Raw genomic sequence first — 19,841 nt, 5'->3', positions numbered from 1 at the left:
CAGGTAAGTTCAAATTTGCTTTTGGTGTATTATATTCTTTTAGTTTGTTCTGACTGGCTGATGGTCTAGATGTACATAATCCTGCTCCAGAGGATGCGTTCAACTAACTGAACTTTTGAGACTTTCCCAGCTTTACATACCCATGACTTCTGAGGATACTTTTGTACTCCTTTGATTTAAACATTTGACAAGCAGTACAAAGGAAGAATGCTCAGAACTTCTCCATGTCCATGGCTGTTGTTTCTTTCCTAACTGAATCTCCCCTTAATGTTCACAGGTACACACTGGTGGATATTTTGCGCGCCATACTTCTTTCTTTAGAAGCCATGATAGAAGACCCTGAGCTTCAAGTGAATGGATTTGTTTTGATTATAGACTGGAGCAACTTCACCTTCAAGCAGGCCTCCAAGCTCACGCCAAGCATGCTTAGATTAGCCATAGAGGGCCTTCAGGTAACATTCTTCTTTTCTTTCTTTTCCTAATTCTCCTTCATTCTGCAGCTTGTTACAAATCTAGGTGGCTAAACAAACAAAACAAAAATCCAAGAACTTCTGAAGAGCAAAGCTCTTAACACCTTAAAGTATGGGTGAACAGGCAAGCTACAGTGCCACAAGCTAATATGTGCACTCAGTCAGCTAACTGTAGTAACTCCTGGTGTGTAGGCTTCTTTTTTGCCATAAATAAGAGGTAACTTTTCTGTCTTTATCCTGAAGTGGCTGGCTTCCTGTAAATTCTGACTGTCGCTGCTGCAGCAAGTTAGAAGTAATCAGTTTATCTTGTCATTTTGCACAGGGCTAATGAAATATGAGTTGGTTTTTATGGTTGATTCCATTGGAGAACGGCTCTACATCGTTTGTTCTGAAAAGTGTGGGGCACTGTGATTAAACAGTTAGCTGGGAGTATTTACTCAGTTCAGCATGTGCTTGGCTCTTTTGCTGGGTCAGGATTAATTTGTGCAGCGATTTCTGGGACTGAGTATACAGTGATTTAAATTTCTTTTTGCTCATTGTAAATGCACTTTACATGGCACAGGCACACTGGTGGAAAGGATACTACATAACTCTTGGCTGCCTCCTATGATCTTTAATGCTTATTAAAATGAAAAACTAGAACCTGTAAAGTAGTTGTTTGCTGTGAAAGCTTGAGTTGCTATGTTAAAAATGTCAGTAATTCACTCCTGTGCAGTGTGCCTTGGTTTTACAAGGACATATATTCCTTTTCTGTGATGTCTGTATCATTTATACATTTTTATTACTCATAAAACAAAATAACAGCCTTATCTTTGAACTTTCTTCACTTTGATATTGCTATTTTTGAAGGAACTTGTATAGCAGCAGTATGGAGTTTTGATCTAAATCTTGAAATGGCTTAACCAGTATTCAGCCTGCAGTTGCACACAGAAGGCTAGTGACAGTCATGAGACAAAGATCTCATTTTCATTTTGTTGTGTTTCCTTATGCAATGGTGTGATTCCGTGGTCTTGAGAACTATATCAGAAGGCAGCAGTGAGATGTATACTCTTAACAGTGCTGCATTTCCTTATATTGCTTACAAAGTTGTTTTATTTTTTTGCTGTTTTTCAAAGTTTGCTACTGTTTTCTTGTTTAGAACATGAATAAATACTTTAGTAGTCTGTTTTTAAATGGTGGTGTTTCTTCTTAGACATTAATCAGAGTTGGTTATTTTGAGGAGAGCTGCAGTGGATAATTGCATCTGAAAATGATGACCTACCAAACTTCAGGTGGGCTCTGAGACTGTTCTGCCATCGGATAGTTCATTACTGAGTTGAGGTGAAGTCCGTTGGCTCAACTTACCCATGCCCCCAGCTTCCTATGTTCTAATATCCTGAGTCTGATGGTGGCCAGCACCGAGGGCATAATTTTGTGCCCACTGTCTTCAGTCCTGTTGACTCCAGAGATGTAGAACTGGGCATAAAATGCTCCAGAAGAGGGAATGAGAAGGCAGTGGAATGGCAAATGTGAGATAAAACTCTCCCAACGCTTGAGGAATCTGTCCTAATCTGTGACAGATATTGTTACCTGTAAGCATCAACTTTTACAAGGCCTTTTACCGCCTTGAAGAAATCAAGTAGTTGGACTCTCATAATACAACGTTTAATTTTCTGTGTAGGACCACTGAGGAAACGAGAGCTAAAATTCTTTTACTAACAAAATTGATTGACTCTCTAATGATATTTTCCCAGTAGTTGCACTACTTGGGGAGTTGTTTATATTTAATTTCTTTTTTTTTTTTTAAATTTTCTTTTACTTAGACACTTTTCTGTGTAAAGATATATTAGAATCAATGGAAAGGACTAATGACAACTGTACTGAGCATCCTGGAGGGACAACCTCACTTCAAAACCAGTTGGGATCAGGAAGGAAATAAGAGGAAAGCATATTGCAAAGGTGGTACAGAGAGACCGTGAGCAAGGCACAGGTTTATTGGCACCTTCTTTTGAGATTTCATCCCTGAAATGTTACATTCCCTTATCCTCAACAGGGATTGCCTTTCCTTTTATTGAGGACAAAAATGAGTAGCGGAAACATCATTCTGAATGCTGCAAAGTAAAAAGTGCTTAGTCAGGTGGTATGAAGAAGAACAAGAACAACTCACACACAATGTTTATTTATGATCTTTGTAAATACTCTCTGTTTAATCAGAGAAATGGAATTTACTTTGGCTTATAAGATTTAACAGGGCTCAAGATGCTGAACTTTACCATTTGGGGAATTTAAATATTTGTGTTACTTGGGTGGAAAGGGACAGGGAAAGTGGGATTAGTGACCACTGAATTTGATGTTAACCAAATCCCTTTGCCTCCTGAATTAAATCTACTAAATTTGCATTATATTTGCTTAGCTTCCATGGTGAGCAGAATATTCAGTATGGTACGTACCAAAGAGAGTTGATTACAAGCTATGGCATTTCTGGGCTCGTCACAGCTGCTTATTTTTTAGGAAATTGCTTTTGAAAGTAAGATAAGTAAATATATACAGTTTTCTACTAAAGACAAGTTCTGCTATACACTTTGTTTGCATATATATTTTAAATGGGAGTATGAAAAGAATCATATCCCTAACTGACTTGTATACATTGTATACGTTAGAAAAAGGTAGTTGTTTTCAGGAAAAGAGCCTTCTGACCATGGAATTTTTAATGTTAAAGGACAGTGATTATCTATAAACTAATGTGAATTTCCAGCATATCCATCCCAACAGTGCTGAAACAACCAGTTGGTGCAGTGTAGGTCAGTGCTGATTTTTAGATCAAATGGTTTTGCTAGCCAAGAAGCAGAAACATCCTGTGGAGCTTGGGGCACTCAGCTGGGATTCCTGATGCTCCAGTCCTAGGTTGTACACTGGCCTTGTGCTTTTGGAAAAAAGGAACAATGCTCTTCCATGCAGATCTTCGTGGCTACAGCATTTGTGTTGCACCTTGTCAGTGAGAAGGATTTGCACTTCAAGCCTGTACAGTTTCTGTAGTGAAGAATAAGAACATAAGCAAATACAACATGTAATACTCTATTTTCTGAGAAAGGTCTGTCTGGATTAAGTGCCTAGGAGTACCTAAGAGCCTGAGCAGAAGGAGAGCATTCTTTGAGAGGTAAGACCAAAACCCATACTCTGACTTTAGCATCTGGTGTTGGCTCTCCCCAATGTATTCAATGTGTGGGTGTGAATCCCAGTTTTTAGGTGCCCCCTTCTCCCCATTCATTGGTTTCTGTAGCCAAGCACTGATTCTGGGCTTTGTGAAGGAGCTCATGTTACTCAGCAGGCTGGGTTCCTGAAAGCAGGGGGTGTTACAGCACTGTGTGCCTTGAATAAGTCCCTTTCAAAAACTACAAAATTTTGCCTCTTTCACCAGCAAGGGGTTACAATCTACGTGCTTCAGCTACTTTTCCCACAGAAAGGGGAACTCTTGAGAGCTCAGAAGCAAACCATTTCTAACTTTCCATAGACAGTGATGAACAATAAGCTCTTACCACACAAGAATGACACCTTTATGTTATGGTCTAGTAAACAGCTCTATGAAAATACCATCTCAATACATAATGTTGGTCGAAAAAGCAGATCAAATGTTAGGAATTGTAAGGAAAGGAATGGAGAGCAGGGATGGTGAAGCCACTTCAAAAATCTGTGCCATCAATTCCCTCTTGAATGTTGTGGATAGTTCTGATTTTCTGTCTCAGAAAGGCTCTGTAGTACTGGAGAAAGGCAAAAACCCCCAAAAGTTATGGGCTGGTTTTTGTACAAGGAACAACTAAGTTGGCTGAGATTCTTCTGGATGGAAAAACTGGAAAGAATCTACAGGTACCTATAAAACAATAGGATCACAGTATAATTCAGCTTGGAAGAGACCTCAGGAGACCAGCAAGTCCAACCTCCTGCTTAAAGCAGGGTCCATTATGAGGCCAGGCCAGGATGCAGACAAGGTCATGGGTGACTGGAGACAGTTGACAAGCTGCAGATGTTAGATGTTCTTTGTTACCTTCATTTTAAGAAATGAGCATCATCAGATGGTACTAGTAAGAGCCTGGCTCTTTATATGACACGGTGATTCTTTGTACAATATCTGGGTAATCTGTGGAACTCCTTGCTGTGGGGAATTCTGGGTGCTAAAAGTTTAGTTGTGTTCAGGGAAAATGGATAAGACTGTGGAAGAGAAATGAACCAAGGATTACTAAATATGTAAAAACCACATCAAAGTTCAGAATTCCTTGGGCTGCACATAGTTGGAGATGAGGTGAATGCTGAGCGGAAATATCACATATGCTGTCCGCATGGTAACTGCTCTAGGCTCTCATTTTTGGCCTCTGTTAAGGACAGGATATGGGGTTAGATGGACTTCTGGTGAGACATAATTAAGTCAAGTGTATATTCTACCCTGCCTTCCCCCCTTTTTTATAACCTTTATTTCATTTTACTGCTCCTGGCACTCGTGTGGTCCCTTCTGCCCGAATACTGAGCTGGGAACACTTGGGCAGAAGAAGGGAGGAAGTTCTGGGTATGATTCTTTTCTTTGTGGTAGTCCTTTTATAGCTACCCATATGGGCTTTTTATTATCAAGAGAGCATTGTTTTCACAAAACATGTGAAAACAGTATCAAAGACCAAAAATCCAATCTGAAAATTATATTGAAAGTTGGGATTTATTACTAACTCTGACAGAGAGCTTTGGGGGTAATTATAAGTGAGCTTTGCAAAGTGGAAAATTGTGGGTATGTGTAAGACACTTTCACTGATTAACTGATATTTAGGATTCTAAAACGTGGATCACTAAATCCTTTTAAATACTTGATTTCTGTTTAGCTTGTGATAGTAGTTGCATACATGACAGATTTGTTTTGCATGTTGTCACTCAGGCAGGCTGTACCTCCAAATGCTCAGTAAAACTGGGTAGTTATTGGTGGCTGAATATTAATGTTTTTCCTCTAGGTAAAAAGCTGGGGAAAAAGAGATGATACACATTTAAACTGGGAGCTGAACATATGTGGACAGTCAGCATTGTTGCACAAGACAGAAGACGCTTTTGGGTTGAGGATGTTTACAGGAAGCGAGAGTGGTAGTGTTGTAGGGGACAAGGCAGGTCTTTCAACTGTGACTTTTTTATTTTTGTAACAAAGGAAGGCTTCATAAGCTAAAACAAACTCGTTACTGTGAACATGAAAGCAAACCAGAAAGAACATGAAGACAGCATGCTTGTAGCTACTATGGCTATCCAAAACATCTTCCAAACAGCTGTTCTTGTGAGTTGTAAGGACAATATCCCCAATCAGATTTGCTGCAGCCATGTAAGGTGGAAGTAACAGAGACCAGAGCATGTACAGTCTGGTGATGAAAGGGACAGGATTTACCACTCCCATTTCCTTTAAGCATGAACTTCATCAGTATCTTACAGGCAATCTTATCTGAACATCATGGTTGGTTCACCTTTCTGTTTAGATATCCACAGTCAGTGCTTAAATTTCGCCACCTAGTTCTGGACTACATCTATTCAACCAGCAGGTTGCAGTGTCAAGAATTTGTAAGTCAGGAACTTCCAGTGCTAAGGATGCCTCTGAAAACAGTATTTTGACTTCATGTAATTACATGGTCACATGCTCTATGCAGTGCATAAGATTGTTAATAATGAGTTTAAGAAACAGTTAACTCAGTACCAGCAATGAGTATCAGTGAGCAGTAAACCACAAAAAGAAGAGCTTTAAATGTTTTTGCATCCAAACTAAAACCATAAAAACCACTCATTCAGTGCTTGAGTTTTCCACCAGTTTTTCAGAATAGGGTCCTGACACTTCACATAGTGCTTGGGAGGATATTAAAAAGCAGGCTCAAGCTTTTAATAGGAGTATCTTCTGCTTTCAGGAGGGCTAGTAAATCATGTAGCTGCTTTCATTCAGTTTTTTATCAAAGAATTAAGCTGTTTGTAAATGCTAGAGTCCCCTGAGCCCAGGACCAGCCCAGATGCTGGAGGAATGTGCTTGTAAACAGTACAATTTTGTACCAGTTCAGCTCATGTTCTGTAGCAGCAGCAGAATGGGGTATTTTTCCTAAGAGCTTGTTATTTTACAAGAGTTTGCATATCTTCGCTACTTGTAAAAAGGCCATCAAAAAGGCTTTCCAGCAATTTACTGTGTACACAGCAGGGACTGGAAGTGATAGTTCTAGCTCCTCATCTGCTGTCTGGATGGGCTTAACCTGCCAGGTGAGAAAGGACTTGATGGCTGGAGATCAAGTTCAGTAGCTTAGAGGCATGTCTGTATAGACATAGACATTATTCAGTGTGGTCCCAGCTGTTAGCCTGTTATCTGAAGACAGAATAACTAATTTTCTTGCCAGATTCTTTTATGATGCTCATCAATAAAAAAATCATTGAATGCCTTTCAAATGGTAATTTATTTATTCTCACAAACACACTTTTAAGGTGAAGAGATACTGTTATCTCTTCTTTTTTTTTCCCCAGCTGAGAGCTATTCCACTGAAAGATTACTGCTAAAAGTGTGTGCTAATTTGTGGTGCCCACTGTGACAGGCCATGGTCTGATTTTCAGTCATCTTTTATATGTTTAGAGTTCAGCTGCCATTTATTTTTGATCAGGAAAATCCAAGATTTCTAAAGTCTTGATCCTGAACCCCCAAGCCAGGAGCCTGAATTCTAGCATAGTCTAAATTTAGATCTCCTCATTAGATGATCTTTGAATGCACGTAATGCCACATGGGCTGCCGTCTCTTTGAAACAAATGGTAAGAAGCAGTAAACTGAACTCCCCTTTCACCCCCAGCAACTCTGCCTTGTGGCATCTTAGTGAAAACTGCAAGGATGCTTAATGGAGTTAAATATCTGCCACCCAAACACTGCCACTGGAGCTAGCGGAGTAACTGCCTGCAGTAGGTTGTCATCCTTCCTGTGAACCCGCACTAGAAAGAGAGTGGGCACTTTGCCAGTGTTTTGCAGATATTTGCTTTAAGCAAGGCGTGATTAGTTGTGGGGATCTTGGCTTTCATACAGGCGCTTTGATCTAATTGGAACAGACTTTTCTGCCCATTCTTCCTGCCCTTTTCCTTCTGAGCAGCCTTTGCTCCAGTCCTACTGCTTCCACAGTTCCTCATCCCACTCCTGTTGACATGGCCTTACTTTGTACTAGTCTTCACTGATATGTTTGTTTTTGTCTCAATGTCCTGATGTCATGCTCCAAAATCAGTCACCGTGGGTGACTGGGTAAGTTCATCTTAGACTCGTTAGCAGATCTCAGCCTTTTGTGGTCTCACTGTCCAAATGCTCTTCATATCTGGCATCTAATCAGCTTCAGATCTCCCAACTTCAGACCTCCTCTTAACCAGTGTTCCCATTGCTCTTCATACCACTCTTGAAGGCAGCACTAGAGAGTGAGTCTTGATCTATTCACATATCAAGTGAGTCCTCTAGCCATCAGGCTATTAAGGAAATGGTCCTTGTAGTTTTTCAGACTGGAACTGGTCTGCTTGGTATATCATCTCAGTGCTCATGAGGCTGGGCAGGAGATGTTGGGAGCTGCTGGGGATGTAGTGGAATGACATGACATGATCTGGGAAAAGAAGATTTTTTGTACCTGAAGTTTTCTTCTACTTCAACAAAGTAGCCATTTTTAGAATAGAAGCCAATGAAAATGCTCACAGTTGACACTTTTCTGTCAGTTCTGTCAACAGAGAAAAACATCCAATTACAATTATTGCATCTCAAGAGAAAGAAAATAGGAGATTCTTCTTGTCTGTGCAGATTGCCTCTTTCATGAGCTTTTGCTAAATGCTATCAACTTTTCTGTTTTATTTCTTTTTATCAGGAAACTGAATCTATCTGTATTAAAGGTAGTGACTAAATTGCCCTGATTAAGCTGAAAAACTAATACTATGCTAAGGTGAGTGGCATCAGTATGAGAAAAGAAGGGCTTGTAGCACAAACTTGGTGTAGGGAATTGATTCTTGTCACTGTGATTGACTTCCAGTTGTCTCTGGTAGGCCACAGTTCAACAACTATATGGTTATGACCATTCCTCAGCTTCAAAATATATAATATTTTTGGAAGTGATTTTTCTCAGTCCAGATATAAATATTTCTTTTTGTTTCAGTATCTTAAGGTCATGAAGGGAATAAATAGTATTCTTTCTTGTAAGGTCACTCAGAAATAAAACTAATTTGTTCTAAATTGTAATGTCAGAGACAGAAGACATGTTTTAAGATCATAGTTCACCTTCCTGCTAAGGCAAGATTATCTCATACATTATATTTTCTAGTACTTCACACAGTTTAATTTAAAGTCTTGAAGGCAGGTCTGGCACATTCTTTGGAAACCTTCTTGCTCTTCAGATTTCCTCTCGACATTAATCCTAATTTTTCTATTTCAAAATGTCACCTCCTATAAAACCCTTTGCTATTTTACCACGTGCTGTTGGGTCCGATGCAGGAATTGGTGTGTGACTCTCAGTAAGCGAAAGAAAGGAAACGTTTGATGGAGTATCTGTCTGCAACAGCAGTGATCTGGAATAAGTACCTGGAGATGTTCTTCCTGTCTTTTTTGCCACTGGAGATGGTGAGATGTGAAAATCAGTGGGAACCTCTTTATTTGGAGCTTAAATTTACTTTTTTTGATACTGTGCAAATCGCTTGTTATCGATTCATTTTATATACACATCTTTCAGGTTTACCTCATAAGGATACACTCGATAATTTTTTGAATTGTTTTCTGAAATCAGTCCAATCTTTGTTTTTTGTGATGCTCATAAATCATCTTTGATCTTACTAGGCTGTGCACAGCTGGCCTTGTGTTATTGTCTTTGGTACATACTGCCTTTGCACATAGTACCTGTGATATCAGCTAAGCCTTCAGTGGCTGTTCCCAAAACAATACAGTGTAATTTTTTAAAATTTTTGTTTATATTCCTTAGCAAGTGTTCAACTCCTGTGACAGTTATTTTTATGAATCCAATTTGACTTTCGTTATAAGCAAAATCTTGACTTTGGTTGTAAGTGATTGCCGTGCAGGAAAAACACTGCTGTGATGTTTCACTAATGTTGAAAAACAAATGTGGGAAACTTCTCTAGGGGGAAGTGCCATGAAAATGTGAAATTATATAGCTGGTGATGGTTTCTCTCATCTCATGTTTCATAATCATAAGAAAATTAAGACAATTCAATTCTCTCATGTTTTAATAGGCATAGCTATGTTTAAATCAGTACTACTCTGGTGGTTGAAAGTAGTTCAGGATCTGAAAGTTTAGATTTCTAACACATAAAAAATTATTTTTCTTAAGAAAAAATTAAGTACAAAGTCTTTCTAAAACATCATATTCCAACTTGGATAATATAGTTTTTTCAAAAAAACCCTCTCCAATACTCCAGGCAAAATGAATTTCTCCAGTAATTTCCTGCATATTTTGCAAAGATCAGAGTAAGGTCTTAAAAAACGTTACTAATTTCTTATGTGGAATAGGAAAATAGTGCTTTTAATCTTTTCTAGTCTTCTGTAATAAAAAGGATCAAACACTAATGTTTTGTCTATACGTAATGAATATCCAAACATGGATGTGGGCTGAAATCTGAGGTGGCTGCACATATCAGCCTGGTGGTGGAAATTTGGGTGAATATTCAATCCAAAAAGTGAATATAACTCTAGCGCCTGATACTGAGAAAGTGTCATGTCAGCATCTCACCCAGAACAGTTCTGGCTATGTCAGGGTGCTTTTTGGTTCTCGTGAATTACATTTTATGTTGCCCATCACAGTATAGGCTTGGGTTCTGAGTATAATATCGGTATTCAGCCCCCTTATTTTATGGGACTGACTCCAGTACCACACAATGGCATTGGAAAATGCAATCTTTAATCAGTGATTAAAGATTGTATTTTCACATGTATTTGTTAATTCCTTTCTCTTTTAAGTTGGTTCTTAAGAATCTGTTATATCTGTTAGAATCATGTTGGGGAGGACTTTCTGTCTGAGAAGAACTGGATTTCAACCTTTTGCATTTCCGCCACTGAAAACATTTTCTGAAAGGAGAAGGTGGTTCTGCTGTGATTCAGGAGAGGACCTCCCTAAAGCTATGTTTAAACCGCAGTTGTTATTAATTCTTACCTGATATTGCTCTGAATGTGCTTTATTATCCACAAAATCTTCTGATTTTGTTGGGAAGTACCTTCATTCAGTGCTAATCTGTTAGACTGAAAGTATCATTTAGAGCACTGCATCTTCTGGCTGAAAGCCACCGTGCTAAGTATGAAGGATCCAGGATAAATCATCAAGTACTGGTAGTCCTCCAGTGTTCTTCTTGCAGTCTTTGCAAGGTACAGCCAGTCCTCTGAGCTCTGCAATGGATCCTTCAGACCCTTACACAAAAAACCCATAGAGTATACTACAGACACCAGTGAGTGCATATAGAAACAGGGGATACATTCAGTAATTCAAGTGCAGTAGTTAAAAACATCCTTTGCAGTAGGGATTTTCAACCTGCAGGACAGTCTATGGTGAATACGTAGCTTCGTTTTGGGAGGAAGATGGAAAAGATTTTGAAGGGTAGTGCTTAACAGAGGAGAAAATAGGACAGAAAGGATGTTAGAAGACAGGATAGTTATGAAAGGATAGGGAAGGGTGTAAGGCAGAGTGGAGACCTAAAAGCTACCCTTCAGATTAGATTTTGAAATGTTTCAAAGAGGACAATTACATTTCCTATTTTATGGCTGTTTCCAATTTTATTGAGTAAAATGTCATCTCTAAAACAATTTTTTAAAAGCTATACTGCCATACCATTACAAAATAAGGATTAACATTTTTGAAGTCATAGCTGACATACACCTGCAATAACTAGCCTATATCATATCACCAGATATTATCAGTCCCCTCTAGTTTTAGTTGGTAAGCATACCACCATTATGTGGTGACTTTGACAGGCACTAAATGTACCTTGGGACTGTGTTCCTTCTCAAATCCTTACTCCACTTTACAGAAGAATTATATGGGTTAGCTGCATACCTTCAGCAACATATTTCCATTGTGGGGGGATGCAGTTAAATAGTTATGACTGATGAGCGATTATGTATCAGTGAGGAACTGGTTGAGCCCCTTAACCACTTATTTCCCCATACTTTATCTTTCGGGGTTTTAGAGATGCAGAATTGCAAGCAAGGTTTGACATATGTTTCGGACATTAGCTGACCTCCATTGGGTCATGCTTTTCAAAGTGTTTCGTTAGGAATATTGAGCGATTGATTTTCTTTGGAAAACCTGAGAGCATCTTCATACTATTGCTGTCAGTATGATCCAATTCTGTTCTCCACAGAAATTCAGCAGGGGTGCAATTTAATGAGACCAGTGAAAGGAATCTGACTGCTCTATTTATAGCACACTAATTGATCAGGGTAGCCATGATAGGAGGAAACTTCAGAGAAAATCAATGCAGTATCAAATGAAAGTAGCACTCAAGCCTTTAAAGAGAGCTTCATGGAAAGCCAATTAAGAATGAATCCATTTGACGATCTATGGGAACAGGTTGGACCATGTGTGTTCCTGCTTTAAGTTGTAGGAATGAAATCAAACTGAGCAGCATCTTACTTGCAAGGTGAGCCTTACTATATATTTTCTTCTTCATCCTGTTGATACTCTGTCCCATTAAATCTTCCTGATGAATTGTTTTATTTTCATATATGATTAAACCTCTTTGTTTAAGAGCTCCCCTTTGACAACCTTATGCTGTTTTGTAATGAGCTCTGATGTCCTTCCCTGAGGATGGCAGCCACACTGTAGCAGGACTGTGCAGCTGTGTGTCCAGGACTCAGGCACAGTCTCATGTCTCAGGGCTTTCACTTAAATGCAGGGAGAAGATAGTCCGTCTACATCCATTCTCATTCCTGTCATCCAAGTACTTGTAATCACAGTAGATAAACAAAGCGTAGCTATTTGTACTTAGAGTTTCTTAGAGCTGTGTAACGCATCTTCGCTTCCTCCTCTAACTGCATTTTTTGCTCATGGTATCCGCTAAGTCCTGAACAACCCCCCCATGCTCCTTCCTTGAGAATTTTCGTTTTGTGGCAGATATTCTCCTTTACTGAGTATATGTCTATACCATGGGGCTGAGCGCCTTTTAGTCATGCCTTTTGCTGAGCAAGCAACAAACTACCATAAAGGCATTTTAGCAGTAACTTGCCTCAGAAAGAGCCAAAAGGGGAATGCATGTAAACTTTGGTGACTTCAGATGTGCTTTTTGTTCTTGAGTTTGTACATACACAAAAGTTTTACCTCTTCTAAGAAAGATGGCAAACACAGAGAGGGGGAGAATCACTACTTGTGCCTTACATGCAAAACTGTCCAAGCTAGTAACATATGTCTCATTTCCTTCAATGCTTAAATGTGCTTGCAATTAAATGGATAAAAATCTTGCTTCATTTTATGGCATTTGGGATACAGTGCTTAGGTTCATTTTCTGAGGAAGAATGCACATATTTTTTTTCAGTAGGATAATCAGAGGCATGGCATCATGAAGTAGCTGCATTAATAATTCTGTTTTACTAGTGCTGAATGGGAAAGGAGTAAATAATCTGTACCTTCCATGAACAGTTAATTTCTGTGGGCTAAACTTATATAACACCAATAGCTAAGCATATTAATGGTGCTACATTTTCTGTTCATTCAGTTTTGAGCATATGTAGTGGCATGGAGTTGTGGTTTAATTAGCTAGATGAATAATGTCAGAAATATTGTCAATTATCAATATGGTCTTCATCTTTCTTTAAGCCCCAACTGGGAATCCAGTTCCCAATGACATCAGCAGTTGCCGTGGTGAACTTTCATAAGCTAGTCTTTAATCTTTCATTAAATCACAAACTAGGAAAGCAGACATGAGGACTGAAATGAAAAACCCATGCATTTCCAGCACTGTTGTCTTCTCTGAAAAAAAACGGAAATGCATGCCTCTGTTTTTGGAAAAAAAGATAATTTGCTTCATTGGTGAGCACTCAACCACATATATTGTCTAAGCAACACCATGAAAGAAGAATTTGTGCGATGTAAACAGATGTGAGATGTGTGTGGCTTGAGAGAGGTCAAAATCAAATATGACACTAGGGCCTGAGTATGATGAATGGCTCAGCTCTGTTATGCACACTGTTTGAGAATGGTGGTGAGGGTGGCAAGTTTAGAAGCTCTTCTAGCTGCACTGGGCTTTAGCTGGACAGTTTTTAGAGCAACAGACTGCAATTTTAAGTTATTGTACAGGAGGGGGCTGGAGAAGAGAAGTCTTCATGTGAGCTACCAGCACAGAGTTGATGTTTGAACTCACACTCAGGCTGACATGGGGAAAAGAGAAAGGGACTGAAGGCAGAGTCCTTTGGGGCCCATGTGAAGCAGGGCGGATTAGGAGGGTCTTTTGAGAAAGAGTTCCCAAGTTGGGAGGGCAAATGGAAACCTGGTTGTGACTGACAAGCCTCTGAGTGCACTGAGCTGAGGTTGGAAGAGTGGAAGTATCTGTGTCACTATTAAGGGACATAAAGGTGCCATTGAAAACTTTCATTGTGGAGCAACCCCCAGAATAGCAGTTTGGGTCAAAAGAAAGAAGATTCTTCTTCCCCATGAAACTTAATGTGCTTATGCCATTACAACATTGTGGCTCTAAGAATACCATCACTGAGCTGTTACTGGCACAGGTCTTCTCAGCAGATCATTTCTGCCCAGGTCTTGGTCTGCCAATGCAAAGCTCTGTCCCCTGTTTCCTAGTCCTAAATCAGTCCTGGCCTCTGACTTGGACCAGATGTTGAGGCAGCGCTTCCCTGTGTTTGTTCACTCTGTGTTGTGGCTACTTTTTGGGAAAAGAAGCACAATTGCAATTTCATGTTTGTTTTCCTACACTAGAAATGGGAAAGCCCTAGTTTGAAACTTTGGAAATGGAAAAGATTTTGAAGAGGCAGTAGGGAACAGAGCTACAACTGATTTGTTTTATTTTGCAAATACAGTAATTGAAAGAAAATAGAAAAGTAGAATCTGGAGGATTTTTTTTGTTTTTTTACAGATTTTAAAGTTGGGATTGATTTCCTTTAGAGTCATGAAGTCTTGCTCACAAAGCTTTTATGCTTTCCCTGAGGCTTTTCCTTCCTGGAAAGGTTTTTGACAATTTTAATTTAGTCAGAAGTAGTACCCTAAGCTGTAATTTATGTTACCAAGCATTATTTCCCAAGGCTCTGCCTTCTCACACGTAAGAGCACACTGGTGAAACTGCAGAACAGAATTATCTTTGACCAGGTCACAAAAAGAGAAGTTGTCCCTGAGAGCACTCTGTTGTGCTTTCCTATCAGCACCAAGTTCACACTTATGTCCTTGAAAAATACCATTTGCATGGATGACAGACTATCACAGGGCTGGGACATAGGTTATTGCTGTGAGATGGGAGCCTTTTGGCGTTCTTCTGAGTCACTGGCACCATCTGTCCCTCTTCCTGAGGTAAGGCCGGATGGAGCGAGTGGGGTCCTGGCATGCCATTCGGCTTTTTATTTGGCATTCCTGAGCTTGATTTCACAGGCTGATGGGGAGGTTGGTTTAGGATAACTTGTTTTATTCCACATTCTGCAGGAACCCTGGGCATAATCTGCTTTGTTTCATGTATTGCAGGAGACATGTTTTGCTGCAAAGCAGACAGTTTCAAAATGGTTGTTTTTGCTATTTTAGTGCATCACATTGGGCTAGGTGTTGCTTGCTTCTCACCCCTCCTTGTTCGGAAGCTTGATTTTCTTTTGAACACACAATAAAAACTAAAAAGGGGGTTCAGTCAGATTCAGCCAGGATTCACATAGACCACAATTCTGGTCACCCAAATACTGTCAACCTGGTTTCCTTCTCTGCTTCTGGTGGAAGATGTGTTCCTGTCCTTTCTCTCTTGGGTTTGATCCTTTCAATATGGAGTGAAGTTTACATCTCTGGACTCATCAAACCCAAATTGATCAAAAAAGCCCAACCCTTCAACTGAATAATATTTAGGCAACAAAAAGTGTGACAGTAAACTAGTAAAGAGGTAGTAACTAGTAAAGGGGTCAGGTTCCCCACAACACTGTGTGTGGGAAGAGATGGTAAGTGTTGGTCTTGCAGGGGAAGCCATGGTGTTAAGAGGAGAACAGGACTTTACAGATAATCCCAAGGATGTGAGTTTACTAGCTGAGTGCTTTGTGGAGATCACTGCAACGCTACAGAAAATAAAAAGAGAATTTGAGCTGTTAGTGAGCTTTCAGCCAAGTAGTCTGACGAGTGAGGCTTGGCTGTGGAAGACAGAATGAATGGAGGGATATGAGTTTCAGCACAGGGATAACAGCTAAATGCATGTAGGTAAAGGGAGCTCTCCAGGGATGATGTTAAGTGGGAAGAGAGCAGGGAATAAGGGCTGAAGTCGTTGGGATGGTGAAAGGTGACCTGCAGCATTGAAACCTGGGGAGGACAGTTTGCATGGAACAGGGAGGCTGGGGCAAAGGCAGAAAATATGAGTAATGAAGCAATGAGGGCATACCATTTCTGAGCATTAACAGTAAAACAGAGGTGGGATGAACAGTGAGTTATTTTACAGTGAAAGGTATTGTAATATGTTTATATGCTAAAGAAAAGGAGAAGGAGGGGTGAAAACAGGAGCTGTCACTGCAAGAAAATGACATCAGGAGTACAATTAGAGGAGTTGGTGCTGAAAAGTCAAATCTCTGGGTTGTTTCCCAGGTAACAGGTGAATGTGTCGGGAGCAGGTGAGGTCCAGGCTATGGAGTGGGAACTTGGGGATAGAGGTTTATGTTTGTGGGTACCATTTATTTTGCCTTCATTTTCAGAGTGCTAAAATAGATCTCATTTCCCTTAGTATTACATAACAGTGAGTCAAACCCAGCTTTTAAACATCATTAATTAGTTTTAACAATCACATTTCTAGTTAACACATTTAAGGTAATGAATGCTGCTCTCCATCCTTGCAGAAGAGGCTCAAGAGGTTACCTGCAGTGAGCATGCAGGTGCCCTTCACCAAAACTGATCCAAACCTCTGCCACCTTTTTCCATCGTCTTGAGTTAGACAGGGTGCTCTAGTGCAGGAGGTCCGAACTTTCCTATCCGTAATGCTGGTGTCCTTCTGTGTCTTTACACTTTCTCTTCCCCTATGCCCATCTGCAGGCTCCTGTGAGCTCTGGTGCAGTCTCCTGCACTCCTGAAGCCCTGCAGCTTTGGAGAGCTGGTGGTGGTCTCCTGTCCATGGAGCTCACCAGAGCTGGTGTCAATTTGATGCAGATTTAAACAAACCTAGGTCTGCTAGGTTGGACAGAGAGTTACTTTCTTGAATTTCAAAATTTTGGCATCTGGTTTGATTCTTGCTTGAGGCATTATTTCAGATCCCCCATCTGAAGAAAAAATATCTTCTTTACTTGACTGGGAGCCATGTCCAGGGCAATGCAGCATGATCTTCACTGGGAATACTTTTCATCTGCAGCAGTGGTAGATGCACTTACTTGTGCGCATGCTTTGATAGTAAATAGTGTCTGTAATTTTTACTGCTTTGTGTAGTACTGAAAAACACACCTCAGAATGATAGATAGGGATCAGGGAAGAATCATATTTTATGTGGACTGTATAAAACTATATAGAGCCTGCTAATCATGCCACAATGCTTTTATTTTGTAAACTTCATGCTCTAGTGAAAAGCACAGTGCAAGCTTTTTGCATTGATGCTGGGTTATATTAATCTGTCACCACTTGTTTAACAATAACACTTTAGAAAAGATAATTTCATTTTTTGTGAACACATCTGCATCTGTATTTACTTTTGTGTCAAAAAACACAATGAGGGAGAGCTTTATTCAAAAAAATAAAATACTTGTAAATTGATTTTTTTCTGTGAAATACAAAACCATGAAAAGGTCTTGATCACACTATTTATTTGCTACACGTTCAGCTTCTCTGTTAACCTAGCTCTTGTTCCCATTGGGGCTGTGCTGTTCACCCTGCTGATGATAGGGAATAAATTGTTTTATTATTATGCCTATGAAGCCTCTTATAAAGAAGACATATTCAGTAGCTACTCAATAGTGAGAACTGTTTTGAGACAGGTACATTGTTTTGAAAAAGGAGAATCTCACAGCCCAGATGAGTTACTTACTCTTTAAGACCATCAGAAATAACTGTTGGTGTCAACTTACAACCCTACATGTGGATTATTATTTACTTTGGATTGATTAATTGTGTAATCAGACTGGGCCTGGTTTTCGTCTGATGCAGAGTCCAGCTCCTCAGAAGCAGTTAGTTATGCTGCTGTAGCTGAGGTTCTCCAAAACCCCTGCGTGCTCTCACCAGATCTGCTGGTCAGTAAGCACTGATGTCCCTCACTTGTGGCTGATGTTCAGAGCTGGGCTCTTTTGGCTCCCTCACTTTCCCAAGGTACCAATTTTGTTATTTTTATTTGTTATATTTTGTTATTTTAAGGTTGAAACTTTTGAGTTACCTGCTGAGTTAATGGGAATATGGACAGAACTTACTTAACACTTACCTTAAATATGAGTGACAGTACATTCTCAGTGCTGTAGGAAAGGAACTGGGATGCTGAAGATCTGATGGGTAAGAAAGTAATAATTATAAATATTTTGCTCAGAGAATTGTTTATATCTTGCAGCCATTTCGAGTCTGCATTTCAGACTACAGAATGTGGAAAACAGAAGTTTCAAAAACAGACTATATGAACAGAAGCATTTGTGTGATACTAATTTTTGTAAAAAAAAGCTATGCAGTAGAGGTCACTACAGTGAATGGAAACAGCTCCCAGGACTCCTTAATATGAATTTATACAATAGACCTCATAGTGCTTGAGTAGCCACTCTATTTAATTAATGGTATTTAGAAGATTTAATCTGTGTAATCAATAGAATTTAAAAGATCTATAGTTTACTTTTGAAAGTGAATATGTCTGCTTTGTATGAGGCATAATAATTTAAAATTACTTCAGATTTTCATGGGCTTCTTGCTGTTTTATAATGGTCAGCTGCCAGTGGAGAATGTCTCTAAGAGAGTGTAACTATGTCTGTATTAATAAACTAGACATGCCCAGGGCTGCTCCCTACTGCTGGAATGGCTATGTCCTGGCTATTAATGTTTTTTTAACCTAACCAGATAGCTACATCCAAAGAGCATTTTGGGAATGGTGCCTGATTTCTGTTTACCTTCCAAATTGTTTGGGGGAGAACTAGGTGGCTTTGACTTGCTCTAACGGTTTCACAGTATAGATAATTGAGTATTTCCCCCACGAATGCTTCTGGGTGCTGTTAAATGTGCAGTATAGATGCTGCTTGGGTTTTATAAAACATTATTTTGTGTATCTTGGTATTTCTATGGTACATTTTAGTAGGACAAGGCCTGTCTCTGTAGTCAGAGGTTGTGGAATACACCTAATGTAGTCAAACTAGTGCAAGTCCACCGTGAGTTCAAGTGTGTGAGCTGTACGTGAAGAACATTCCTTTGGACATCTTTGCACTCACCCTGGCAGGCAGGGGGAGCAGGACTGGAATGTCACAGAGTTTAGTTCAGCAGACCCACTTGCTATTTAACTTTTGTGGATCGTCTGAGTGTTAAATGTTTGTAGCGATGACATGATCACATCTTGCATCGAATAAATTGTCATGTCTGGTGTTTTTCAACGCTTGGTGACACTTTGAGGCAGCTGAATGCTGCAGTAGAAATGCTGGAGTCAGCTGAAAATATAGAGAGAATTTAGATAGACAGAATGAGATTACTCGAGTTGTTATTTGACCAAGACACTGGGGTTAATGCTTCTACTTCTATAATGGCACCATGGGACTTTATACAACTAGAAGTGGTCAAGACTTCAGTTGCTTTTTTTCTGCTGAAAGCTGGCAGCTCCAGCAAGCACACCAATCCTGTGCAATTGTGCTGGAGCTTTGGGGCCGAGTTGAGTCCAAAGGAGAGGAACCAGTTACTGAAGTGCCAACAACCATTGTTCAGCACTGTGGCTTCCACCTGGAGATTAACCTGCACGGCCTTGCTTCACAGGTGAGGCCTGTCACAGAACTGGGCAATGAAGTTTCCAGCAGCGTCATGGCTCAAAATAACAAAGCAATCTGTTTGGATACTGAGGGTGTCTTGGGACAGACAGATAGTGCTTGTCTGTGACTTATTTCATCACATAACTCTCCACATCAGATCTGCATGAAGTTCAGTTTCTGATCCTGGCATAAGCTTGCATTTTGTATGATCATGGCAAATAACAGAGTGGAATCTGTTATAGCTCCAAGGTGCTGCATTCATATGCACAAAAACAAGGGCACTGTAGTTCTTTTAAAACTTTAAACAGAAACATTATAAC

General features: G+C 39.8%; 1 protein-coding gene across 1 annotated transcript in view; it reads left to right on the top strand.

Annotated features, from left to right (window-relative positions):
* Positions 1-19,841, top strand: part of CLVS2 (clavesin 2) — a 60,621-nt gene that overhangs the window by 11,797 nt on the left and 28,983 nt on the right. The window contains exon 2 of the mRNA XM_074819211.1: positions 278-452. Coding sequence (XP_074675312.1) covers positions 278-452 — 175 coding nt within the window. The remainder of the gene's footprint in view (positions 1-277; positions 453-19,841) is intronic.

This window comes from Strix aluco, chromosome 3, assembly GCF_031877795.1.
Source record: "Strix aluco isolate bStrAlu1 chromosome 3, bStrAlu1.hap1, whole genome shotgun sequence".
NCBI classification, from domain to species: Eukaryota; Metazoa; Chordata; class Aves; order Strigiformes; family Strigidae; genus Strix; species Strix aluco.
This window is presented reverse-complemented; position numbering and strand designations above follow the sequence as displayed.